Source organism: Rattus rattus, chromosome 17, assembly GCF_011064425.1.
Source record: "Rattus rattus isolate New Zealand chromosome 17, Rrattus_CSIRO_v1, whole genome shotgun sequence".
In the NCBI taxonomy this organism is placed as follows: domain Eukaryota; kingdom Metazoa; phylum Chordata; class Mammalia; order Rodentia; family Muridae; genus Rattus; species Rattus rattus.
In genome coordinates, this window is record NC_046170.1 from 2,209,707 (window position 1) to 2,236,588 (window position 26,882).

General features: G+C 53.9%; 1 protein-coding gene across 1 annotated transcript; it reads left to right on the forward strand.

The window, feature by feature from the left end:
* Positions 1 to 279: 279 nt before the first annotated feature.
* Positions 280 to 21,675, forward strand: Mmp15 (matrix metallopeptidase 15). The gene is made up of 10 exons (XM_032887764.1): positions 280 to 975; positions 13,158 to 13,306; positions 14,084 to 14,212; positions 15,644 to 15,951; positions 16,255 to 16,416; positions 17,141 to 17,394; positions 17,791 to 17,929; positions 18,857 to 19,007; positions 19,151 to 19,266; positions 19,948 to 21,675. The coding sequence occupies exons 1-10, from the start codon at positions 826 to 828 to the stop codon at positions 20,361 to 20,363; spliced, it is 1,974 nt and encodes a 657-aa protein (XP_032743655.1). The 5' UTR covers positions 280 to 825; the 3' UTR covers positions 20,364 to 21,675.
* The last annotated feature ends 5,207 nt before the right edge of the window (positions 21,676 to 26,882 follow it).

Consider the following 26,882-nt stretch of genomic DNA (forward strand, 5'->3'; position numbering starts at 1 on the left):
TTATGGGGTCACCCCTGCTCCCCAGAGATAGGAGCTGAGCAGGCTAGGAGAGGATTGCTTCCATCAGGGAAAATGGAGACGTGTACCCACCTCCCGGGACAACACAGCCGGCACCTGCTACTGAGAAGCCTCGGGTTAGGTACCGCCCCCAGCCTCCGCCTGGCTTTGCGCACAGGGAGCAGCACACTGGCCCTTTAAGAACAGCGGCTCCCGCCGCGCACTGGGAGTAGGGCTGCGGAGCCAAACTCGCCGGGGACGCCGGGCGCTGGCTAGCTGGCTGGCGGGCTCGTCGCTCTCTCAGACCAGTTCCCTGCGCCCCTCCCGGGACTGCCTGGGGATCCGGGTCCGATTGGGCGCGGCAGCTAGTGGAGTCACCAGAGGGAAGCGCGCGCTCTGGGCAGCGCGGGGGAACCTGGGCATGGACAGAGAGAGCAGGGCGCGCAGGGGGCGCCGCGGGACCGGGCGGCCGGATCGCTGAGCCAGACAAAGGCTCTGGAGTTGGGCTTGCTCTCGGGGGGCCGGGGCCAGGGCGCACCGCGCCGACGCTGCGAGACTCTGCGGCGTGCAGCTCGGCCGGTCCCCTTCTCCAGCGGGCGAGTCCCCGCGTGCCCCGACCTGCCCTGCCCGCTTCTCACCCGGTTTGGGAATTTGCAGAGGGGACCTGAGCTGCTCCGGCAGGCACCGGGAGACCGAGGTCCGCCGCGCGCCCGCGGGGCTGGGAGCCAGGGAGCGTCGCAAGTTTCCCAGCCGCGTGCGAGAACGCGGTGCTGGCCAGCGAGCTAGCCCCGCGTGCAGCGCTCAGGACCCGGCTGGCTGCCGAAGAGCATGGGCAGCGACCGGAGCGCACTCGGACGGCCAGGCTGCGCTGGCAGCTGCCTCAGCAGTCGAGCTTCGCTGCTCCTGCTGCTACTGGTGCTTCTGGACTGCCTGGGCGGCGGTACAGCGTCTGAAGACGCCGAAGTATACGCCGCTGAGGTAAGAACCCGAGGGATGTAGTGCGAACCACACCCGCAGCGGGGGCCTGCAGGTGGGGGAGACGCACCCGGCGTTAGAGGGTGAGGACCGATCGGGACTGGAGAGCCTGGGTAGAAAGCGGCCCTGGCAGGCTGCCACTCCCCTGGTCAGAGCTCTGCTGCGCGCCTCTTCCCAAAGCCCTGGGAGCACAGGGCTCGCAGCTGCTGTGCACCCTGAAGCCGCTCGGGGCACTGACCCACCCTAGCTTGAGTCCCTGCAGCCGCTTCCGCAGCCCCTAGCTCTTGCCTCTAGTCATTTAGCCCGCGCGATTCCTCGAGAGCCGTATCGGCGCACTGTGGGCTTTACGAGTGACGAGGGGTGGGGTGCTGCGGGTAGTGAGAGCTCAGGCGGAGCAAGAGCCCCGCAGCGCTCATGCTTTGATTGACACTCCTTTGGCAGACAGTGTGCGTTACTCGGGTGGCCAAGAGAGTTGGGGGATGGGTGTGACTCTCCCAGGCTGATGACCGATTGCAAAGGTGCTTTGGTGACTTTTTTTTTTTTTTTTTTTGCGCTGAAACATTCCCACGCCAGGGATGGGGTCTGAAGGACAGACCCTATCTCCGAAACACTTTTCCCACCAGCGCCTCTACACCCAGGCCTGGGTGAAACTGGGTAAACTCCACGCCTCTTTTCTCTGGAAACCCGGCTGACATCCTTATGTTGGCCGCTCTCCGAATTGGTCTGGCGAGTGACCAGGCGCCGTCTTCTCGATCAGAGTCCCTGCCCGTACCTCCTGTTCCAGTTTATGCCCCTAGTGAGCTAGCTAGGTCACCATAGGGTGCCATCGAACTTTTAATGATCATTCTTTCCAACCCTGGGAGAAAGGGAGACTAGATATGGAGTCCGGAGAGAGGACCAGCAAGGGTCTTGGGTGCCCTTGGGCTGCCTAGAACGATGGTTTGCAGACAGTGCATTTTGCCGTCTCAGCCCCAAAGGCTTACCCACTTTTCTGGAGCACTGTTTGTATCTGCAGACAGCCTATTCTTCCATCCCAGCCCCGAAGGTTTGCCCACTTTTCTAGTCTTCCTGAGAGAGATTTTTTTCAATCTCTCCCCCCACCCTACTTTAATAGAAAACTGGGGGTGTGGGGGGCAGTTACACCTCCAATCCTCCACCTGCCTTGCCCTCCTCTCATCAGATCAGAGGGTTGCAGGGAGCCCAACCCAATTCACAAGGCCTTGGGTCAGAGGCTTACAGGGAGCTCCTGCTGGTAGGAATTGTTTGCCTGTAACCAAGGTGCTACCACTGGAGAAGATGCCAAAGAATTGTCAAGTCACGGATTCCCCCTTAGAGAGTTTGTGGCCTATACAGACCAAGCTGGAGTTTGGTGGTTGTGCCTTGTGAATGGATCTCCTAGATGGCCAGGAGCTGAGGCCTGGGGAGCCTCCTCCAACTGAGGATGTACAGCTAAGTGTGTCCACAGTCTAACACACACACACACACACACACACACACACACACACACACACACACAGAAGAAAGCAATGGTGCCCCTGGCCAGGATTGACTCTTGGGGTACAATTTTGGCTGTGCCTAGGCTGTGGCTGGAAGGGAGTCTGGAATGTTGCCTGTTGGACTCCACAGTGGGTGATAGGATGGATGCGTTAACCCTTAGAGTTGGCTTTGGTATTCAGGCTGCTCTGGGAGGTCCCTTAGGACCGGCTGTAATTCTCCCAAAGAGCCCCAGGCCCATCTGCCCAGTCCAGGTCTGCTGTCCAGATTCCCTTTCCTTTGAGAAAGGTTCTGGTTCTCACTTGAGGGAACCCACAGCTCCTGACCTCTGGGCAGTTCATGGCTCTGAGTACCTGGATAGCTGAGCCAAGGCCAACACCCTGCCTCTTTTCACCCTCCCAGGTGGCAGCCACAGGAATTCACTAGATTAAGGAACCGGACACTGGCCTGTGCTAGGAGCTGCTGCACAGGTGCAGTCAGCCCCAAGTAGCCCGCCTGCCTCGGCAAAGCTACTCTCTCATGTTCTCCCCTGGATAGACACTGTGATCTAGAACCCCACCTGCATGGTGCCACCTTGCCACCCCATCAGGACCCTGCCCTGCTCTGTGGCTACAGTTTCTAACAACCTGAGTGCCTTTACTCTTTACTAAGGAAACTCTTCTCCCGCTCCTTCCCGAAACTTAGCACTCTTAGCCTATCCTGTGGAAGTGACTCAGGCTGCCAGAGTTCACAAGTGTGGTGCCACCAACACCAAAATCGGGCAATCCCACCTTTCCTGAATAGTGTCAGAAGTCTTCCTGTCCCCCTCTGACCACTGAGGAATGTGAGCAAAAGGAGGCAAGGAGACTGCAGTCAACTAGGGTGCTTCCAGAACGCTCTGTAGACCAGGCTAGCCTCGAACTCAGAGATATCCACCTGCCTCTGCCCCCCTAGTTGGGATTAAAGACATGTGCCGGCACCACCAGGCCTTTTGGTCTTCAGATCTGTCTGGAGTCACTGTCTGTGTGTCCATCTCCTCTTATAGGCCAGTGATGGTCCCTCTAGGTCCCCTCCTCATGTTAACATTCCTTCTCAGCTAAGAACAGAAGCTGTACAGGTCTCATGTCTTCCCTGAAGGGAAAGGGGTTTCACGTTAGGCTCACAGCAAGGATGACTCAGACACTGTATCTCTACCCATTCTCAAGATGGGCACAGTTGAGGACTGGGGTCGGATATAGACCATCTTTCACATTAGTCCTTAACATGTCACTGTGTTTGGGATTCCCTTGGCCCACCCATCATTGACCTCCTTGTGTGTCTTCGCTGGAACAACATATGGCCCTGGCCTGCCCACTGTGACCCTTGGACACACATACTTTAATATTTACCCCACCCCAAGGAGGAAGGAGACTTCTAAAAGATATCCCTGGACGTGAACAGAAAACATCATGGGAACGTATGTTCCCATATCCGTGCTCTCTCCCCTAAAGATTTTCTCTAAAAGTCTAGAAACCGGCCACCCAAGTCACTTGCGCCAGCTGAGAATGTCATGCTGTGGGGAAAGGCCTTTTCCACCACGGATTTAGTTCTGGCTGTCCCTCTGTGCCCCTTTTGTGTCTGGATTCAGGTGGTCCTTGCCAGTGTTACCCTGCTGGGACTTTGGTTTCAGCCTGAGGGATTCAAACGTCACATCCTTAATGTCGCCCCAAGATTTAGGTGGACACCAAGGCAGGAACCCCAAGGCCAGTTACATGGCACCACGGTCTATGAGTCAGCAGAAACAAAGGGGTTGAGGATGTTGCTTCCACACCTCTTCCTTGCAAAGGGAATCCTGGCAGATCCACAGCCCACAGCTTTATGTAAGGTCCCGAGACTCTGAGGGTAGCTGAGCATTCCCAGGCCTGAGCATATTAGCACCTTCTGGCAGGAAGAGCTCCCATCCCCACCCCAGTGCTTGAGAATTAGGGCTCTGGAACACTGTTCCCCCAAGGATGTGTGTTCGTTCTGAGAATGCCTAGAGACTAGCAGTCAGGGGTCTGCAGCCCCAGGCAAGCGTGGCAGATTTAGGTCTGCCAAGGGTATGCAAGGAATACCTCCCACCGAATCCCATGTGAGCCCCAAAGAGACAGGAGGAAATAAACAGAAGGCCTGCCTCGACCTCCTCTGCTGTCAGGAGATATCCCATGTCCCATAGCCACTGATGGCCGAGTCCCCAGAGCCATGCAGCCTGCAGAGCCAGGTCTGCATCCTCTAAAGCTGACCCGTACACCTGGGAACCACGTGGAGACACGAGGACCCCAGCTCCGTGTCCACCACTTAGCATCATAGCCCTTGGTAAAATTAACGGCCGAGTATCAAGCAGCATTCGTTGTCGTCGAGCTTTTGAACCTGTCTGAACTTGGGTTCTCTCACTTGTAAAATGGAATGGCCGTAACGTCTGCTTGGTGGTGTCACAGGGAAAACGACTCTGCTTGTTGGCGATGCTGTAAATGCTATGCACAGCCAGCCCAGGCGTCCCAGGCCTTATTTCAGTACGGTTATCAAACTAGTTCTGTCCAAGAACATTCTAGAAGCATTTTCACATTTCTCCTTGCTTTTAATGCATATCGAAGAGGAAAGTGAGCTCTCTAGGTGAAGGTACCTCAGGTTACATAGCCACGGACTGCAGAATGGAAGTTTGAACCCTCAGCCTTCTGTCTTGGTGCCTCAGATTGGGCTAAAGGTCAAATTGCAAGGCATCACCCCGTGAGTTCCTTTGGCTAGTAGGAACCTGCTGAGACTGACCCAGGTCTTTTCAGGGGTTCTGCCAAAGCTACCCAGTTCCCTACCTACTCCCACCCAGACCCTGGCCTGGGGAGCCCCAAGGTCCAGGTGATACTCAAGGCCTGGTCTCTAGCCAACCTAGACAACTCTTGGCAAACAAAGGCCTTTCCCGCCCCACCCCTCTCCTCCCATAGGCCAAAGGACCCGTTTGTTTTTCCTTCAGGTTAAGGCTTGTGGGGGCGGGTTGGGTGGCTGCCTCCTTCCTGCTTCCCTGGCTGGAAGTCCCGACAATCACCATCACCCACAGCCTTCTTCAAGTGGAGTAGGGGCATGGTGGCCCTGGCCTGTAATCTCAGAGCCTTAGGAGGCTGAGGCAGAAGAATTTCAAGTTTAAGGGCAGCCTGATCCCTGCCAACCTAGGCAACTTCATGCTACCCTGTTTCAAAATAAGAAGTTTTAAAAAAAAAAAAAAAAAAAAAAAAAAAAAGTCTGGGTTAGTAAGTTCAGAGGTAGAACACTTGCCTGGCATTCTCTAGGCTCTGTAATCAATCAATCCCCAATACTGGGGGCAGGGACCTAGAGAGAGGGAGAGATGATGTCACAGGGTGCATATTGCAGAGCATACGGAATTCACTTCCCAACATTCACATTAGGCATCTCACAACTACTGCTTAGGCCTCTGGCCTCCAAGAGCGCCTCAACTTACATGCCAACACATACAAATCTTTTTTTCCAGACTCATGGTGGTCTGGGTATGATGATATGTGTTTATAACCCAGGTGTCTCAGTTAGGGTTTTACTGCTGTGCACAGACACCATAGCCAAGGCAACTCTCATAAAGAACAATGTTTAATCGGGGCTGGCTTTACAGGTTCAGAGGTTCAGTCCATTATCATCAAGGTGGGAGCATGGCAGCGTCCCGGCAGGCATGGTGCAGGAGGAGCTGAGAGTTCTACATCTTCATCGGAAGGCTGCCAGCTGAATAGTGGCTTCCAGGCAGCTAGGGTGAGGGTCTTAAGCCCACGCCACAGTCACAGACCTACCCCAACAAGGCCACACTTACTCCAACAGGGCCACACCATCTAATAGTGCCACTCCCTGGGCTGAGCATACACAAACCATCACACCAGGATTTGGAAACCAGAGGCAGAAGGATCTTAGGTTCATATCAAGAAGTAGATTAGGCTCCCCAAATGCACATCCCTTAGAACTGTTTAAATGGACCATGCTACTGCTGGGAGTATGAGAATTGAGTAGTCTGGGCAGTCCCTTGTTTACGATAGGGTTTCTCTATGTAACCCTGACCAGCCTGGAGCTTGCTACGTAGACCAGGCTGGTCTTGAACTCTGCCTCCCAAGTGCTGGGATTAAAGGCATGTGCACCATGCTCAACTAATTTTCTCTTCCTTTATTGGCCTAATGTCTAGTCATCCAAGCTTTTTGTCCTGTTGTGTCTGCATGACCCCATTTCGCAGAGGTAGAAACTAAGTTTCAGAGTTCTCTTAGCCACAGTTTCTCATAGGCCTTTAATATGAGCAAGCGACAAGGGCCTGGGCAAGTTTCTACTCAGAAACACGGCCAAAGTTAGTTTCTACTCAGCCCTGGGGGTGGGGTGCTCTCTAAGGGTCCTTGCTGGGATCAGCTGCCTAGGGTAGCTCTAAGTACTCTGTCTCGTCAGGAGTGCCTGCTGGATGAATCTGTGCCCTGCCTCAGAGAGGTGGGTGGGCTTGGCTGCTTTGGAACGACCCCCCCTACACACACACACACACACACACACACACACACACACACACACACACACACAGATCTAGGGGCGGATTCCTCTTTGATGGTCCCGACAAGCTTCCCTTTGTACCTGGCTGAGCAGACCACGGCCTGGGGCTGCTCAGATTACCAAAGGAGTTGAGGTGAGAGACAGAGCAGAACCCTTAAGATTGTCTTTATCACCTGAGGCCTGATAAGGGCCTTGAGAGGAAGGGGGCAGGGCGGGGGTGGGGTGGGAGGATGTGCTACTCCTGGACACTCCCCTAGTGTAAGCCCCAGGAGCAGGATATTGTCTACAGCAATGGCTCAGGCCCCAGTCCTGTCTCCCCTCTCCAATAGCTGCTCTAGGCACAGCATGGATCTGGGATCTGGGGTCTCCTTCTCAGATGCACCCTCCTTTCAGGCTTATGTCCCTCCATATTGCTTCCACAGGCCTGGAGGAGAGCAGCCTGGCTTAGTGCCCAGACCCAGCCCGAGACGCTGGGTGTGGGGAGGATTAGGTGCCCTACCCCAGTGCTGTGCTGTGAGAAGGGCCAGAGCCCAGCATACTAGGCCAAGGATCTGGGAACACTGCAGGGATCTCCTGCACACCCAGGTCTATGGGTAACTTGGAGCGGTCAGCTCACTGCCTCTGAACCTTGCTCCAAGAACAATGAGCATAGGGGGGTGTTTGTCTTTCAGGAGTGGTTGTAGGCACAGCAGTTTCTCGGGTGATGTGTTTACTGTCTTACGAGGACCAGGAATCTCCCTTTTGAATTTGCCTTCCTGCTTGAGATCAGCCACTTTCTTGCAACACCAATAGATACTCTTCTTGGATGGAGCTGAAACTCAAAGCAATGGCTAGGTCAGCCATGCCTCTAGGATCTCGGGGAACACCTCCATAGGCACACTCTGGTCTAAAGATGGGAGAGGTCTTGTGGCCCTCGTGGAAAGGGAGGAAGGACCCTTCCTTTACTGTGCCCAGTACTGACTTCCGTGCCTCGGTTTCCCCACCAGGGAAGCACAGCTCGGCCTGCTTGCCTCACCTGTGAATCTCTAGGTGACAAAGAGGAATAGGAGGTGCCATGCACAAGAGACAGATACCATCAGTAGGAACTGGAAGGGCCCGGCTACAGCCTTCTGTCACCGTGGGATCTTGGGTACAGTTCCCATCATTTGTCACAAAGCAGCAGAGTACTTAGCTATCTGAAATGCCTGTCACTATAAGGCCGTGGTGGCTGCCCTGTGCACCCCCATTCCCACCAGGGTGGCTAGCCTCTAGATCTTCTCTTCACAGCCAGGTCTGTGCTGGGATGACGGAGCTCCTACTTCCAACAGTAGGAAGGGAAGAAGCCCCAGGGTGCTTGCTGTCTGCTGCCCTGTTTGGCCGATTAATGGACACTTGGTGTGCAGCCACCCGGAGCTCGCCAGTTTGCCAGTGTCGGGCCAGCCGTCAGCTTCACCTCCTACTGGGAGGCTGTAGCTCTGTTCACCAGTCCCTGTCCCAAGGGAGTGTCACCAGCCCCTTTCACCCCAGTAGGGGCTGGGAGGCATGGCTGATAGGGAGATGGAAATTCTGTGCTTCCTGGGGACTTAAAGGCATTTAACTATGTGAAGGAGAGCCACCAGGCTCCCTTGGGACCTGTCTGGCAGCCCTGAGCTGGCTCTGGGATGAAACAGCTCTTCTGCCAGATCTCTGCAGATCTCTAGAGCTCTTTGCTGCAAACAGGCCAGCTCCCCTTCCCTCCCTGCCCAGGGGTTCCTCCCGAGCCTCTGTCCCCAGCCTGCCTGCCCCTCTTATGGCTCTGCAGATAGGCTAATCAGCCCCTCCGTGTGGTTCTGATTGCTTGGCACTGGAGATATTTTTACCTTATGCAAATAGGTGATATGAAGGTGCCCTCATCTGTCAGCAACCACCCCACCACCGAAACCTCCCCCACCACACACACACACACACACACACACACACACACATACACACACACACACACACACACACACACACACACACAGCAGCTCCATGCCTTTTGCCATTAGCCTGGTGGTCTTGCCCACTGGACTCTTCCACAAGGCTTCAGGAAAACTGCCCAAAAGGGAAGTAGACTCTCCATAGGAGCTCTGGAGGTTTCAGTGCTGTGGAAGAACGAAGGCGTTGTGGTGGTATTACCCTGTGGGTCAGAGGGGTAAAGTGTCAGTGGGAAAACCGTGGGTGCTTCCTCCTCTCCCAGCTACCCTGGGCCCTGGTCTTGCTCATGCCTGGCCAGTCTCACTAAAAGCCTAGACCCCTCAGGCCTGCTGGCAGAGTCAAGGTTGCCAGTCAGAGCCCTGGTCTCTCATCCATAACATTTACAGGGCTTTTGGTCACTCAATCCTTGCCGAACCTCACAGCTGAAGCCCTGATCCAGACTGCCTCCCTTTTTAAATAAGCTTGGCCCCACTCTGTACAGAGCTGACACTTGATTCTTAGGTTCAGGTCTCTGCTTGCTACTCTGCCACTCTTCAAGGCCCTCGGGTCGCTGAGTGGTTCTGCACAGCCAGCCAGGGTGGGACTTGGTGCGGCAGCCATCTGCCCATCAAGCTTGGACGCTGCTGCCCTGGACTGAGTGAGGTACCATATGGATGTCAGCCCAAAGCATCTTTCGTATCTAGCTTGCCTTGGGTGTTCTCAATTGGGTTCCCTCCTTCCTTCAGTGTATAGCCTTCCCATTCTTGAACGACCTAGAAAGCGGATCTTCCAAGTGGTCAGGTAAATGTGGTAAGGACAAGGAAGGCCTCTGTTTCCTCCTGATACCTGGATACTCTCCCCTCACCGTCTTGAGGGCATGAGGCAGCTGATCTTTCTTAGCATTTCTCAGAGTCGTTCATCAGAATTGCTACTTCAGGTTGCTGGTGCATTCGTGAACCTAAGAGCTGTGAAGCCCCCCTTTCTGGTGCAGCCCCCTGGGTGCCAATAAGTTCTAGGTGGCCATGTTTCCCACAGCCCCCCAAGGGTCATGTTAGAGTGTAAAGGAACATCTGACAGTGGATGATAGGTGGATGGATGGATGGTCAGATGGAAGGATGCATGGGTGGGATTTGCCTGGCAAGTTCTAGAAAGGAATTGAACGCAGTTTTTGTGTACTAAGTGCTTTTCCTGGAGCTGTGCCTCTCAAATCTTACTCTCATTTTATGTTACCTCGACACAACCTAGAGTTATCCAAAAGGAGGGAACCCAATTGAGAAAATACCCCCCAAAAATCTGGCTGTAGGGCATTTTCATAATTAATGATCAGGGAGGAGCTTTGCATTGTGGGTGGTGCCATCTCTGGGCTGGGGGTCCTGGGTTCTATAAGAAAGCAGGCTGAGCAAGCCCGTAAGCAGCACCCTCCATGGCCTCTGCATCAGCTCCTGCCTCCTGGTTCCTGCCCTGCTTGAGTTCCTGTCCTGACTTCCTTCCGTGATGAACAGCCATATGGACGTGTAAGCCGAACAAACCCTTTCCTTCCAAAGGTCATGGCTGAAGAGACTCCAGCCAGCCCAAGCATGACAGTCTTGCTTCTCCCCATACTCTCTGCCTTGCTAAAAACCAGTAAATAAGGCCAACCACCAAGGCCTGTTTCCTTGTTTGGCCACTCCCTCCCTCTGAGGCCGACCACCAAGGTCCAGCTATCAAAGTACTGAAGTCCAGCAACAAAAGCCCCCTTTGGCTGCCCTAATTAACATGCCCAGTTAAAATTTAACACGGTTTCCCCCTTGTACCTTTATAAATTGCGTTTGCCTGTGGGTCACGTTTGTCTCCTCCATCCAAAGACAGTCCTATCCTTCTGGAACAGGACTTCCCCCTTCTCCCTCATCCTCTGTCTCCTGTCTTTGCCTCTTATTCCCTGCCCTTTGTCCCTCAGGGCAAATAAGTCTCCTTTGTGCTGAGAACTCGGTCTTGAGGTGTTTTATACTGAACACTGGTCCCTTCGATGGCCTTTCATTAAGCAATGACTAAGCCACCCTGTAATAGCACACTGGCCCTCATTTTAAAGAGGAGGAAGCATGCAGTGTAGACAGTAGGAGCTGGAGGTGTAGGTGTGTGGGTCGGATGGTGGCCTAGCATACGTGAAGGACTGAGTTTGAGCCCCAGCACTTCGTGAAGCTGGGCACGGTAGTGCTCACCTGTATGCTGCTTGGGAAGTGGAGGCAGGAGATAGGGATTTAAGGTTATCCTTTGGTTACACTGAAGTGAAAGGTCAGTCTGAGACCCTGTTTCAAAATAAAATAAAATAAATAAATTGCAGCAGAAGCCTTGTCACATCCTCTTGGCACACCCTGCCTGAGCCTGTCTCTCCTCCCCCACCCACACACACTCAGGAGGCTTTGGGACCCAGTGGGTTTCCCACCTGGTGAAACCTTAAAAGATTCTGGAAAGAGGAGCCAGTGAGATGGCTCAATAGGTAAAGGTGTTTGCCATCAAGCTTGGAGACCTGAGTTTGATTCCTAGGACCCGTGTGGTAGAAGAGAGAGAACCCACCTCCTCTGACCTCCACGTGTTTACCCATACGCACCCCAAACAAATAAAGCCACACGTGGGTGTGTACACCTTTATCTCAGTACTCGGGAGACAGAGGCAGACTGACCTCTTATGAGTTTGAGGCCAGCCTGTTCTACAAGGCAAGCTCCAGGCCAGCCAGAACTACATAGAAGAGAGACCGTGACTCAAAAAGAAAGAGGGAGGGAAGGAGAGAGAGAGAGAGAGAGAGAGAGAGAGAGAGAGAGAGAGAGGAGGGAGAGGGAGAGAGAGAGAGAGAGAGAGAGAGAGAGAGAGAGAGAGGGGGAGGGGGAGAGAGAGAGAGAGAGGGGGAGGAGGGGGGGGAGAGGGAGAGAGAGAGAGAGAGAGAGAGAGAGAGAGAGAGAGAGAGAGAGAGAGAGAGAGAGAGAGAGAGAGAGAGAGTGTGTCAGTCCTGTGTGTGTGTTCTTGTAGAGGACCTGGTTCAGATAGCTTATAACTATCTGTGACTCCAGATCGAGGCAATCTAACATCCATTTCTAACCTCTGTGAGCACCAGGCACTCACATGGTACATACACATTATATGCAGACAACCACTCAGACACATAAAATAAAAATAACTTGAAAGAAAGAGAAAAGGCTCTCGTGACCCAGAATATCATAGGTGCCGGGGCCGAACTTTCTGTTGTTATGTTAACCACCCATGCGGTTGGACTGCCCTCTAAATATTTCTATTTAAGCCCGTAGATCTGCGCTGGTCTTACCCTTGGTCAGAGAAGCCTCTTTGCACAGTGGGTAGTGGTGGATGCAGAGCCTTGTTAGGGTCAAAGTGCCAAGTGTGTGTAACTGTGAGCGTTCAGCTGCGGATGAATCATATTTATTAACAGATCAGGGCTGGGTGGAAGGTCAGGCAGGAAGGATTCTGAGCTGAGGGATAGCAGGGAGAGTCGTAAGAGGATGACCCTCGGGCATGGCATACCTGCTGAACACATCAGCCGACAGCAGATGGTTACCCGCGTAAGACCTGCATAAGAACAAGCCGGTCAAAACTCCCACGCAGATGGGGGTGTGTTCAAAATTGGGTAGATGTCAGAATTTTCCAAAGAATAAACAAAAACTATCGGAGTTTTTTTTGTTTGTTTGTTTGTTTGTTTGTTTGTTTTTTAAATGGTGCTGGAGAGGTGGCTTAGCAGTTACAGGCATGTACTGCTCTTGCAGAGGACCCAAGCTCAGGTCCTGTGTCGTGTGTCGTACGATGTGGTTCACAATCACCTCTAACTCCAGCTCCAGGGAGCCAACACCCTCTTCTGGACTCCATGGGAACCTGGATGCCCACAAACATAACTAAAAAAAAAAAAAAAAGGTGTTTTTTTTTTTTGTTTTTTGTTTTTTTTTTTTTAATTAAAAAGAGGGTTGGACTGAACGTGGTGGCACATGCCTTAATCCCAGAGCTCGGGAGGCAGAGGCAGGCAAATCTCTGTGAGTTGGAGGCCAGCCTGGTCTACGAAGCAAGTTCCAGGACAACTAGGCTGCACAGAGAAACCGCGTCTCAAAATCTTACCTCCTTACCCCCTCCAGGGGTGTACCAGGCAGCAGGGGTAAAGCCCAAGAGCCGGGGTGAGCTTGGTGGTGAGGGGCTTACAGGCCCTGGAAGAACTGAATTCTCTGAGTTGGGAGGTCGCAGAGGGTTCTGAGCCGTGACCGAGCAGACCCGCTCTGGATTCTTTGCAGAACTGGCTGCGACTCTATGGCTACCTACCCCAGCCTAGCCGCCACATGTCCACCATGCGCTCTGCCCAGATCCTGGCTTCTGCCCTTGCCGAGATGCAGAGTTTCTATGGGATCCCTGTCACGGGTGTGCTTGATGAAGAGACAAAAACGTGAGTCCGAGTCCCTCTGTGTGACCCCTTCCAGACCCTATGGGCCTCCTGGCCTCCAGCCTGCTCTGAGGAGCCTTGGGTGTATGACACTTTCAGAGAGGAGTGGCCTGGATAAGGAATGGCAAAGATTTGATCTTCACACTAATATTTAGAATGGTTGCCTGAAGGCTTATGCTAAGAAAGATGAGATAGAGGCTGGAGAGTTAAGATTGCTCACTGCTCATGCAAAGGACCCAGGTTCGGTTCCTGGTACCCACAGGAGACAGCACAAAATCCCCTGTAACTCCAGTCCTGGGTATCTGAGGACACCTCTATGTGCACAGTGCACATAAATTCATGTGGCCACACATACACAGTAAAATAGATAAGTAAAGGAGAGATGATGTAATCCAGCTTTGGCAGGAAGAGCATTATGTTCGATTAGTAATGCCTGCTACAGGCTTGGGAATGGGAAGTGCAGAACCCCCTGGTTGGGACAACCTAGCTAGACCTTACTCTATTAGAAATCAGTAGGATCTACAGATACAATGAGAAGCACAGAACTGAGACAGGAGGCCACAAGAGAACCTAGCCCATGCTTGGACTATACACTGAAGCAGGAGCATACATTTTGAGTCACTGCTGAGCACTCAGTCTTCTTAAAATGGAGTCTCTCTTTACCCGCTATTCTGGAAACCAGTCTCCCACCCCCAATACATCCCTGTGAGGGAAAAGTAGGAAGCAAGAGGCTACCTGGAAGAGATAACCCAAAGCTGACCCTTTTCATCCGTGGTCCAGGTGGATGAAGCGACCCCGCTGTGGGGTTCCTGATCAGTTTGGGGTACGTGTGAAAGCCAACCTGCGGCGGCGGCGGAAGCGTTACACCCTGACAGGAAAGACATGGAGCAACTACCATCTGACCTTCAGGTACGGGTCCAGCTTTGAGGGGCACTGCTCTGCTCCTCTCAGAGGCTCCTAGACTCTCTTTCCCAGAAGCATAGCTGAAGAGGCCTGACTAGCCAGGCTGGTGGTCCCAGCTCCCAGTCTAGGAAGCCTCCCTCCTGGCAAGGCTGGGTCTCTCCTGCTTGGTCCTTTCCTAGCCTCAGCTGGCTGCAAGCCATACCAGCCTAATGTGGCCAGATGAGCTTCTGAATCAGTATGGTCATAGGTGTGGGGGTCAAATGTCCTGCTCTCAGATCCTTGAGTGAATTCATGGTCCACCCCGTCAGATCCCCGCTTGCAGTTTATGGCGGTCTAACTGCACAAGCAGCTGAGTCCAATCCACAGGGAAGGTGCAGGCTTTCTGCTTCATACGCAGGCTGTAGACCAGTGGTTCTCAACATGTGGATTTCGACTCCTCTGGGGCAGCATATCAGATCCCATGCATATCAGATATTTATATCATAATTCATAATAGTAGCAAAATTACGGTCATGAAGTAGTAACAAAATACTGTGTGGTTCAGGTCACCATGCCATGAGGAACTGTAGTAAAGGGTTGGAGCATTAGGAAGGCTGAGACCCCCTGCTCTGGGCTGTATATCCTTTAGGCAGTATCTCCCTTAATCCCCTCAAGGACACACCCCCCCCACAAAGAAAGTGTTAGTCCCTCCCCTTTTGCTGTCTTTCAAAAAAAGAAATTGAAACCGTCTAGTCAAGTATCTAAGGTCACACAGCTAAAACTAGGGTTTGCCTGGCCCTAGGGTCAATATTCAGAGTGGCTTGACCTGTTTCCTAGACCACAGCTCTCCCTACCCCATGGCCAGCAAGAACCTGTGTCTTCATTTACTTTCCAGTTTTACTACCTTTTTTTTTTTTTTTAGTTTTTGAATTGGGAGTGGGAGGTGTTGCTAAGACGGGTCAGGTCCTCGTGTCATACCCGGGATGCCCTCAAGCTTGCTATGTAACCTTGAACCCCCAACCTTCCTACCTCCAATTTCCAAGTAATGGGATTTCAGGTGTGCATGACCATACCCAGCTCCTTACTGTATTTTTTTTTCTTTGTTTCTTTTTGCTTTTTCAAGAGAGGCTCTTGCTACGTAGCCCTGGCTATTCTGGAACTTACTCTGTAGATCATCTGGCCTTGAACTTCGAGATCCACTTTCTCCAGCCTCCCAAGTGCTGGGATTAAAGGCATGTGCCACCACCACCAGGCCTTACTGTCTTTCTTATTTTAGATCTGCTTGTCTTCCGCCGTGAAAACTTAGGGTCATATTTTAATAAAGTACTAGATATGACAAGTTCTAATTCATATCTAAGAGTGGATAGTGTGGCAGCGTTTTGTACTCTTAGGAAGGTGGCAATAACGGACAGTATCCCACAGGCCCCTGTCCATTCTTTTCTTCCCACCCACCCGCAGCATCCAGAACTACACGGAGAAGCTGGGCTGGTACAACTCAATGGAGGCGGTGCGTAGGGCTTTCCAAGTGTGGGAGCAGGTCACGCCCTTGGTCTTCCAGGAAGTACCCTACGACGACATTCGGCTACGAAGGCGAGCGGAGGCTGACATCATGGTACTCTTTGCTTCTGGCTTCCATGGCGACAGCTCACCGTTTGATGGCGTGGGTGGCTTTCTGGCCCACGCCTATTTCCCCGGCCCTGGTCTGGGTGGGGACACCCATTTCGACGCAGATGAACCCTGGACCTTCTCCAGCACTGACCTGCATGGTGAGGATAGCTGGCGAGGGTGGGAGCAGGCCAGGCAGGGCCCCTCCAGCTCAGTAGCTTCAGGTTCAGGAGGAGAGAATGTCCCCTATTCATGACTCTGGAGCCCCGTACTTAATTTCACTCTTTTGTCCCACCAAGGGGAGGTGGGAAGAGAAGGGTATGTTGGGCCCATTTCTCAGATGGGGAAATCAAGCCAAAAGTAAGAGAAGCTCAACCCCATCCAAGAGAGAAGCAAGAGTAGGATCCATGGCACCCAGGAGGGCCTAGGATGACCCGAAGTGACCGTGTATGCCTTCACCATAGGAATCAGCCTCTTTCTGGTGGCTGTGCATGAGTTGGGCCACGCACTAGGACTGGAGCACTCAAGCAACCCCAGCGCTATCATGGCACCCTTCTACCAGTGGATGGACACTGACAACTTCCAGCTGCCCGAGGATGACCTTCGGGGCATCCAGCAGCTGTATGGTGAGTTGGCCGTGTGAGGCTGGTACTACTCTGCCCCCATTCTATAGGCAGGAAAACTGAGGCCCAGTCACTTGCCTAGAACCCACACTGTGGCTCCAGGCTGCAGCTGCAAGGGGATATAGATGAGCCCCCCTACTTCCCGCCTACCTTTGGCTCTATCCCTACTAGACTTAGAGTATCATAAGGTCCCAAGGACCCCATAGTCTTGAGTCTGTTCCCAGCACTTCCCAGACTTCCTGGTGGATTTGAGACTGCTGCCTATGAAGCCCAGACTCTATATAGCAAATCTACAGTGGGCCAGATCCCCCCCAAGGTCAGCCCTAGGAAGAGTCAGCCTCGTCAGGTCCTCCATCCCCAGCAATTCAGTAATGAGCTCTCCATCAGGTGGAGTTCAAGTTGCTGAAGCCAGGGCCTCTATGGGTGCCTTAGGAAGGCAGGGAGAATGTCCTCAGGCAAAGCAGAGGCAGGTAGCCTCCCAGCCAGCAGAGGAGTTAAGAAAAAGATTGTGTGGAGGAGACTGGGGCAGTGGGGCAAGGGTGATCATGTGGTAGAGGAAGAGGCCTTCTCTGGGTAAACAGGACCATGTACCTAGAGGGGAAGCCTGCTGGGGCCCAAGTCTCTCCAGGCTGGGAGGCTCAGGACTCCAACATTTTGCATAGGGAACCTGGCATCCAGGCTAGGCTCTGTGTCTGCTCCCTCACTGCCTGATTCCTCCTCTCTGTAGGCTCCCCAGATGGTAAGCCACAGCCCACCCGGCCTCTCCCCACGGTGAGGCCCCGGCGGCCAGGACGGCCAGACCACCAGCCACCTCGGCCTCCCCAGCCACCACATCCAGGTGGGAAGCCAGAGAGGCCCCCCAAACCAGGGCCCCCACCCCAGCCCCGAGCCACAGAGAGGCCTGACCAGTATGGCCCCAACATCTGCGATGGCAACTTCGACACAGTGGCTGTACTCCGTGGAGAGATGTTTGTGTTCAAGGTCTGGCCCCACCCTCCTAGTACCTTCTCCAGTCAACCCAGAACCTGACCTTCCTCTCCCCTCCCATAGCCTCTCTAAACCTGTTCAGAGCCTTGCCTGGCTCCTCCCTCGCTAACAGCTTCTGGGTGCTTACCAGACCCTAGACCAGGAAGAAACCAATCTAAGGAAACAAGGAGCTTGTCAAGGGTCACATAGCAATCAGGTTCCCGCTCCTTAGACCAAAGCTCCCTCCTTGGAGCTGCTTTGGCTCTCCAGGTACCGCCTGGCTTCTCAGGGTCTCCATGGCCTGTCTGACACATCATCCCTGACCCGGGAAGGAACAGAGTGAGCACAGCGCCCACCCTAAGCCACGGTACCTTGCACAAGCTGCCCATCAATACCCACCCTCTCCCACAGGGCCGCTGGTTCTGGCGAGTCCGGCACAACCGTGTTCTGGACAACTACCCCATGCCAATCGGCCACTTCTGGCGTGGCCTGCCTGGGAACATCAGTGCTGCCTATGAACGTCAGGATGGGCATTTCGTCTTCTTCAAAGGTAAGCAGGATGCCGTGAGAGGGACTGGGCAGCCTTTGCGCCCTAGCGGATCTAGGGAAGAAGAGAGTCCAGGGCTGCCTGGATTATGACTGTATCCCTGTCTATCTTCTGCAGTCTAGAAGCCCCACCTCATATCCCCACCTCTGCCTCTTGTTCTCCTGAGAATGAATCCCCAGAAGAGCAAGCTGTCCTTTGTCAGAACAGGTCCCTAAGCCCAATTGGCCAGGATCTCTGCATTTGTCTGAAGGAAGAAAGTCTTGGGGGGCAGTAACCCTAATAGATCAGTACCCCTGACAGATGTTCAGTATCCCTGATAGATCAGTACCCCTGATAGACCAGTACCCCTGATAGATCATCAGTACCCCTGATAGACCAGTACCCCTGATAGACCAGTACCCCTGATAGATCATCAGTACCCCTGATAGACCAGTACCCCTGATAGATCATCAGTACCCCTGATAGATCAGTACCCCTGATAGACCAGTACCCCTGATAGATCATCAGTACCCCTGATAGATCATCAGTACCCCTGTTAGATCAGTACCCCTGATAGAACTCCCTTAGGTGGGAATTCTCTAAATACAGGGCTGGCCTCAGACTGAAATGGGAAGTATATAAAGGTCTAGTGAGACACACCTCCCAGGCCTAGAGGAGGTGTCCTGTAGGATGAAGGGCCATGTAGAGTGTGATTCGGACTGGGTGGTAGCCGGTTGACTTGTACACAGAGAAATGAGTGTCTCACAGGTGGCCTGAGGATAGGCATAGACGCATGTGGAGCGTCATGTGAGTATCTGTGGTACTGTGTATACATGTGACGAGATGGGCAGTGATGGTGTCAATGGACGGCGGACTCAGAAAAGCATTTCCTCTGCCACCTCCGTCCCCAACCCAGGCCCGCCCTCACACAGCCTCCTGCCCCCTGTGTAGGTAACCGCTACTGGCTTTTCCGAGAAGCCAATCTGGAGCCTGGCTACCCGCAGCCACTGAGCAGCTATGGTACAGACATCCCCTATGACCGCATTGACACAGCCATCTGGTGGGAGCCCACAGGGCACACCTTCTTCTTTCAAGCTGACAGGTGAGCAGTTTGCCATGTCATTCCCTTAAAGGAGGAGGCTGTAGCCCCTCCCTTTCAGACCGTCCTGGAGAGAGAGCCTATGAGGGAAAAGCCAATGCCCAAGCCAGGGCTCTAGGTTCATAGCCTAATACTTCTGGCCGTAGGTACTGGCGCTTCAATGAGGAGACACAGCATGGAGACCCTGGCTACCCCAAGCCCATCAGTGTCTGGCAAGGGATCCCCAACTCTCCCAAAGGGGCCTTCCTCAGCAACGATGCAGGTACCAGACCATCCCCTCCCAGAGGACCCAACACTTGCCACATACTCTGCTCCATACACAGAATACAGGGCTTGTCCAAGGTCCTGTGATATGGAAGGGGGACCTAGCTGTGTCATGCCCCAGCATGACATCGTGCCCTTCCGGAATCTGATGGACCTTTAACCCCATAGCTAGAGAGGCTGCTGTCTAGGTACCTCCCATGTCTGTCTATGTCTGGAGCTAAAGCCTCTGCCTCAGGCTCTGCACTCTAAGCCTCGGGGCAGTCGTTCAGAGCACTGGAGCCGGTCTACTCACAGACCTGCAAAAGAAACCCTAGTATCTGTCATTGTAACTCAGTGACAGGCACTGTGACTCCATTAGTTCTCCAGCAGGGCCTCTGTGTGTGTCTGATTCTTTGTCTGGGACTCTCATGTTCAGGGCAGATCCGCCGGCTTTGCCAGTGCCCCGCTGACCACCTGCTTCTGTGTGCAGACGTGCCCTGTGCTTCAGACCTAGCCCTTCCTGGGGTGCGTGCAGGATCCTCTAGGCCAGAGAGCTGGTCTAGAGCAGCTCTGGGTGGTTGTCTAACCAGGTTTTGGAGCTGGAAGACCCAGGACCATTTAACATGCTCCACAAATGTTCTACCGCCAAGTTACATACCTTCCCCAGCCTGAAGCCGTTCTGTCCTCTCTGTTCCTACAGCCTACACCTACTTCTACAAGGGCACCAAGTACTGGAAATTCAACAACGAGCGCCTACGGATGGAACCCGGCCACCCCAAATCCATCCTGCGGGACTTCATGGGCTGCCAGGAGCACGTGGAGCCCCGATCGCGATGGCCCGATGTGGCTCGTCCGCCCTTCAACCCCAACGGGGGTGCAGAACCTGAGGCAGAGGATGACAGCAAGGAAGAGGATGTGGGAGACAAGGATGAGGGCAGCCGCGTGGTGGTGCAGATGGAGGAGGTGGTTCGGACAGTGAACGTGGTGATGGTGTTGGTCCCCTTGCTGTTGTTGCTCTGCATACTGGGCCTGGCTTTCGCTCTGGTGCAGATGCAGCGCAAGGGCGCACCCCGCATGCTGCTCTACTGCAAGCGCTCGCTGCAGGAGTGGGTGTGATCACGTGGCATCCATGGCACCCGGTGCTCAGGTCTGCAAGGTCTGTGTGGACCCGGATGCTCCCTCCGCGCGGCGCGGCGCGGCGGGACGCCCTCCTAGCCACACACTCCCCCTCAGTCCAGCCCCTGCCCCCCTTTATTTATGCCCAGGGGTCTTTTCTCTTGGGCACCCCCTCTCACCCTTTGTTTCTGCTTTCCTGACTCGGGCCGGGAGATGCTTAGAGATCTCTGAGTGTACTGCTCCAGGCAGGAACTAAGGGACAGAGGCTCACACTTCTGGAAGACGGACAGATGGCAGAGGGCTGGGAAGCTTCTCCAGCTCTGGCCCTTCAGCCTGAACCTCTCTCCTCCCGTGTCTGAGCTGTGTTTGCCTTGAAGGAGCCCAGCTGGGGCTCTACCCTCCTGAATTTGCCTTAGGGAGAGTATATGGCCCAGGGGCCACCCTGATAACCTTGAGACTTGGTTCCTTCTTCTTAGGCTACTAAGAAGCCCAGAACCCTGAAAGCCCTCCCCAATCCTGGCATCCGGCAACTCCCACTCACCCCTGGGCTTGCAGCTTCCTTTCCTCTAGGAAGAGGCCCTGACCTGTCTCACCAAGGACCAAAGGGAGCCCGCGAAGCTCCCCTCCCAGTGCTAGTGACTAAGCTCCTCCTTCCCTAGACTGCCCATGTTCTCTTTCATTACCCCAAAGGTCTCAGGAGGCTGGGCACTCCCTCTACCCTCTGGCTTCTGCTGTCCTTGTCCCAACCTTTGGGGACAGGGGGCAGACACACACACTAGGGTACCAGAGGTCCCCAGTCAGTTCCTGGCAGTGTGGATGTTCAGCAGGTCCCAGACCAGACTATAGACTTCCTCCCTTCCAGATTCCTGTTCCCACACAACACTACTAGGCTCAGGCCAGCTCACCCTACACAGAGCCTGTGGAACCCCCAAAGGAATCCACTAAGGCCTGGGAAGTGTCCTAGGGGCGGAAGGGGGGCCCCCCTTCCTCTCTTCACCCTGGAGTCAGCAGGAGGCGTCTGTGGGAAATGGTACTGTAACAGCTGGCTCGGGCTCTTCCGCCTCCCTAAACCTTGAGGGCGGCCACCCAGGGTCCTCTGGGTCACCGCCTCTCTCCAAGTGGTGGATTCTTAGAGCCTGGCACTAGAGGTGACAGATGGGAGGGGTGTGCCAGCAGCACCCTTTAGGTATCACCTCTACAGAACCTGAGAGCCAGCGAGGGGCGGGGCCATCCGCCCCCTCCCCCCATCGTTTAGTTCTGTAAATAATGTGCACTGATTAAATGTACAGCCGGCGAGTGTGGCCGCGTTTGTCTGCCTGGGCTGTAGCATGCGGCACGGAAGACCTGCCTGGCAGGGTCGGGGCCAGGCTGGGCTGCTGAGGAATATCCTACTCCCAGTTTGGGAGGGCCTTTGGGATGGAGTCCAGGGAGCCAGGGAAGTGTGGGGAGAACGGGGAGTGGGGGGTGGGGATGGGGGAGGACTGACTGGGCTGAGGCCCAGAACCAGGTTTATTTGGCATTGGTGGTGATGAGAGAGACAGCCTACCTTCCCAAACCACTCCACATCGGCAGCGATGGGAAGAGCTAGACAAGGTCGCCCAATCGTCCCACCCACCTGGACTGGATTTTGGGCAGCCTGAGAGGTGGCTTGAATGAGAACTGAGGGGTGGGTCTGGAGAGAGTCAGGTAACGGGGCCACTTTGCCTCCAGAATCTTCCCTCCATGTCCGGAGAATAAAATGCACCAGAACCTGCTGCCTTGTCTGCAGGGGCACCCTCCACCACAGGCCCCAAGACTACAGGAACTGGGATGCTGTAGGGCTGGGTGTGGCTGCTGAACTGGGGTCCATCTGAAGTTCCCGGGTCAGGTCCTGAGCCAAATCGGAGGCTCTCTTCCATCACTCACCCTTGCTAAGTCATCAGCAAGGTCCTTCAACAGGGCTCTCTATCCGGACTCTCCACCCCACCCCTTCCTCTCTTTGTATAGGAGTGGGCTGGGGAGAATTAAAAGGGTTGGCCCTCAAAGCCCAGAGTAGCTCTGAGCTCCTCAACTCACAGAGCAGCAGGTGGTAGGGACCAGGGAGGACCCATCTTGGCTTTCCTATATATAATCCCCAGCCTGCCCTGCCTCAGCCTGTGCTGTTGGGGTGATCAGATACACGGAGAGGACTAGGCGGGTGGAAGGCGATATGGGGTTCGGAGATGAGCAAAGCCTGCTCTCGTAGCCCTTCTTTACTCCTTAGAGCAAAGGTCACAGGAAACACCTGACATAGGCCTTGACTCCTCCAGAAGCTGCTTGATGAGTAACCTGTACTCTGCTACAACCCAAGAAATCAGGGGCCCCCCACCCACCCCCATTCCTTCAACATCCCTTTTACTAGTTCTCAAGTATTTTTTTTTTTTCTAAATAAGACATTCAAGAAGGTACGGAGTCACTATAATCCCCCTCAGGGTGTCTCCAATCTTTGCTTGTCTGTGACACTTAGAGTGGCATGCAGACCCAGGCGCCCGGCGTTCACCCCAACCTGAAGTCGAAGAAGAAGAGCAGCAGGACCTGACACAGAAAGGGTGGTGGGAGCCTGGCATTGGCCGTATCTGAGCGCGATTATGACCCTGGCGAACCAGCATGCTTCCTCTCACATTTTATTCAGAAGGAAAGTAGGTCCCCGAGGGCAAGTGACTTGGCTAAGGCCACACAGCTAGGAAGTCATCATGCTGGGATCAGACCTAGGCAGACCAAGCCAGGAAACTCCTGCCCCGCCTTTCCCACCTGGTACTGATGAGGAATGAGGCGAGGACCGGACACCCACCCAACCCCAGCCTCCTTCATTCTCTGTTTCCAAGATTCCAGGGCCTAGGACAGAAGCCTCCTTTCAGGCTGGGGTTGGACTGAGCCAGTCTGGCTGCCTCCTCTCCTCCACTTGGCAGAAAGGCCTTTTTGTTGTGGTACACACAGAAGCCATTCTCCAGTGCAGAGGGAATGGTGGGCCTCCTGTCCACCCAGTGCCGTCCATCCCTCTGCATGACCCTCTGTGTAGGTCTGAGAGGAGTAGGACTTTCTGCCCATGCATCCTTCAGTTCTGCCTCTGAAACCCTGGATTTATGTCCCCACCAAACAACCCGGGAAACCACAGAGTGTGGTGGAGAGCAGTTATCAGCATCGGGACACTGTCAGGCCCCAGCAGCCTTAGCCCAACCCTCATCCCAGTGACCCCAGGTAGGCCACTCACACTTTCCAAGTCTGGGGTTTTCCCCAAGCTCTTCCCTCCCTGAGACGACGCTTCTCTGTCCATTTCACACATTTGGAATTCTAGCTTCAAGACCTGGATGTCTCTTGTGTTTCCTAGATTCCCGCCCGCCACTCTTAAGGTAGCTGGGTCTCCTCCCACCTCTGGCTAACCTAGCTGTGTCTTACTCATTGTGCAGCCTGCCCGTGGTTACGGGCACGCAGAGACTGAGCATGCTCCGTAACTTATAAACCGTGTCCTTGAGCAGGTCACTCTACCTTTCCAAACCCAAAACCCTAATCTGAGGAACGGGGCTAACAGCCGCGTCTAATCCAGTTACAAGACTTGAAAGTTGTCGCTGAGAGAGACATGGGAGGCTCTCAGTGGCTTGTGCTGAATTCTCCCTGCTGGGAATGCTGGCATGGGGTTGAGGGGTGGGCGCTGGACAGTATGGCTTCTCTGCTGCCTCTCCGGGGGGTGTTTATGGGGTGGGCCCAAAGGTCAGAGGAGTCTGACGACAGGTGCCTTGGAGGAGGGGCGTTCTGCTCCTCTCAGCTGTCAGGCCACTCTCCTGCCCCACCCCAGCCCTGGTACAGCTTCCCAAGTGCTGAGCTCAAGCCTTGGCTCAAGTTTCTTCCCCGAGTGCCCAACACCTCCCATACCCACGTGTCTCCCAGATTCAGGCTTCCAGAAATAGCCTCTACTCTCCCCATTTCTAAGCCAACACCCAGGCTCCTCCTGGACATCCGGTGTCATCCACACCCAGCATACCGCAGCAAGGGGCCGGGTCCTCTGAGGAATTATTCCTAGTCCCCAGACTGAGAGGGGCAGCTGAACCCCATACCATCCACAAGCAATCCAGCACAGTCCTAAAACCTGTGTCCGTAACTACTTGACCCGCTCCGATAGATGGGGATACTGAGGCCGAGAGAGAAAGTTGTCTGGGCCACGACTCCTCCCCTCAGGGTTTGCTTTATATTGTGTGTGAGGTAGTCTTGCCCATGTAACCCAGGATTGTCTCAAACTCGTATTCTTCTTAGCCCCACCCCCTACCCGAGTGCTGGGATTGCACATCTCCAATTCCTGACCCCTTACTGGTCTTTTAAGTTTCTTTATTTTGGGTGTGTGTGTATATGTACATGTATATGCATGTGCACGAGTGTGCATACACGTGGAGCCCATAGGAGGGCTTTAAGTGTCTTCCCTTCTTCCTCACCTTAGTCCTTAGTCCGTCGCTGAACTGGAACGTGCTTCACCTAGTTAGCTGGCTGACCAGTGAAGTCCAGGTGTCTGCCTCTGCCCTGTCCTGCTCCCTCTACACACACTGAAACCACGGGCACACGCAACCACACCTGGGTTTTTGTGGGTGCTGTGGATTTGAACTCAGGTCTGTGTGTTTGGATAGCCGTCACCCTTACTGTTAGCATTTTGTCTGAGCTCCGCCCCTGAGCTATCTCCCCAGACCCTTTACTGATCTTGCAACGGTCTTCTGCTCCCCGTGAAGGGTTCCACATACTGGGAAGAGCCCAGGCCAGTGCACTGGAAGTCTAGCTCTCTAGTTGAAGGGCACTTCTATGCCCAGGGGAGCGGGCACAGCTCCTAAGCCAGGGCCTTCCCTCTGTCAATAGCTCTCACCAGCTAGGCTCCCCATCCCCCATTCCCACGGAGGTGCCCAGTCTTCTGGCCTAACTCCTGACATCCCCTTAGAGCCCCAGGAACCTGACTACACTTTTCTAGGTCTTGAAAAGTGTCTGTGGTTCAAGCTGTCTACAGTGAATCTAAGTCCTGACACAGTTGCAAAGAACCTAAGCTTCCCAGGTGCCCAACTGTGTCTGTTTTCACACACACCTTCAGATTGCCCCTTCAAGCCACCCTGGAGAGTGTTTGTGGGTCTTAGGTGGTCCCCGGTGAGACAGAAGCGTGGGGCTCCTCCCTACGCTCTGCCCCTGATATGCCACCTCTGGCTCTGAGGAAATGACCTGGTCTGTCAGCAGTCTGGGGCATTCAGTGCTACTGTAGCGGTCAAGTGACTGCCAACTCCTGACAGCACCGCCAGCTGAGACCAGCCTGGGCCACCTTCCCAGGTCTTTCTCAGAGGCAGCACAGAAACTTGACAAGCATGTTTTCACCAACCTGAGAGTTTCGGCCCCTCTCTGGGGACTGTTTGTGTTTCGGGTCACGTTATTGACCGGCTCCACCTCCTTTTTCCTGTGCCAAGTTGACATTCCCCAGGACACCAGACCTCTAAGAAGTGTCAGTTCCTTCCCCCTAGCTGCCCGTGGAAACCTTCTGTTCCTGTTGCAGGTACCTCCATGACCTTTGTAACATTTGTTCCATGCAGTCTGGCAAAGGGAGTGTCCCCCCCCCCCATTTACTGACAGACAGCAGAGGTCCAGCAAAGGACAGCAATTTGCCCAATGTCACACAGCAAACAAGGACTGAAGAGATAGGAAAACTGACCTCGACTCGGTAAACAACTGTGTCCCTACTGGATGAGAATCGGGCTCCACTGTTGACCTGTGTGTTCATTCACTCAGCAAACATAAGCAGCTGCTGGGCACAAACTGCAGGAACTGCAGACTAAGACTCCAACCTGAGCCAGCTCCTAGCTGCTTCTACAGTGCCCGGCTGCAGCTTGACTGCACCCCTCTATGACTGTTGTCCATTGCTGTCACGGCTACAGAACAGGAAGAGTCCAGTAACAACAGTAATGGTGTGGTCCCCCGGTCGGAAATATGTGCTTTCTGTCTCTTTCAAGCACAAGGACATGCTCCAGACACCTGTATTCCCAAGCCTTTCCATTAAAAATAACGAACAAGATTTAGAAATTACGAACATGTAACACACACATTGTCTTGGTCAGTGTTCTAATTGCTGTGAAGGGACACCCTAACCGTGGGAACACTTAAAAAGGAAAACACTTCATTGGGGCTGGCTTGCAGTTCAGAGGTTCAGCCCATTGACATCGTGCTGGGAAGCCTGGTAGCATGAAGGCTGACACAGAACTGGAGAAGTAATTGAGAATTCTACATCTGGATCTGGAGGCAACTTGAAGAGAAACACACTGGGCCTGGCTTGAGCATTTGAAACCCCAAAGCCCACTCCCAGTGACACACTTCCTCCATCAAGGCCACACCTCCTAATCCCTCTCAAGTAGTGCCACTCCCTAATGACCAGGCATTCAAATATATGAGTCTATGGGGGTCATTCCTATCCTAACCACCACACACACACACACACACACACACACACACACACACACACACACACACACACACACACACACAATTTAA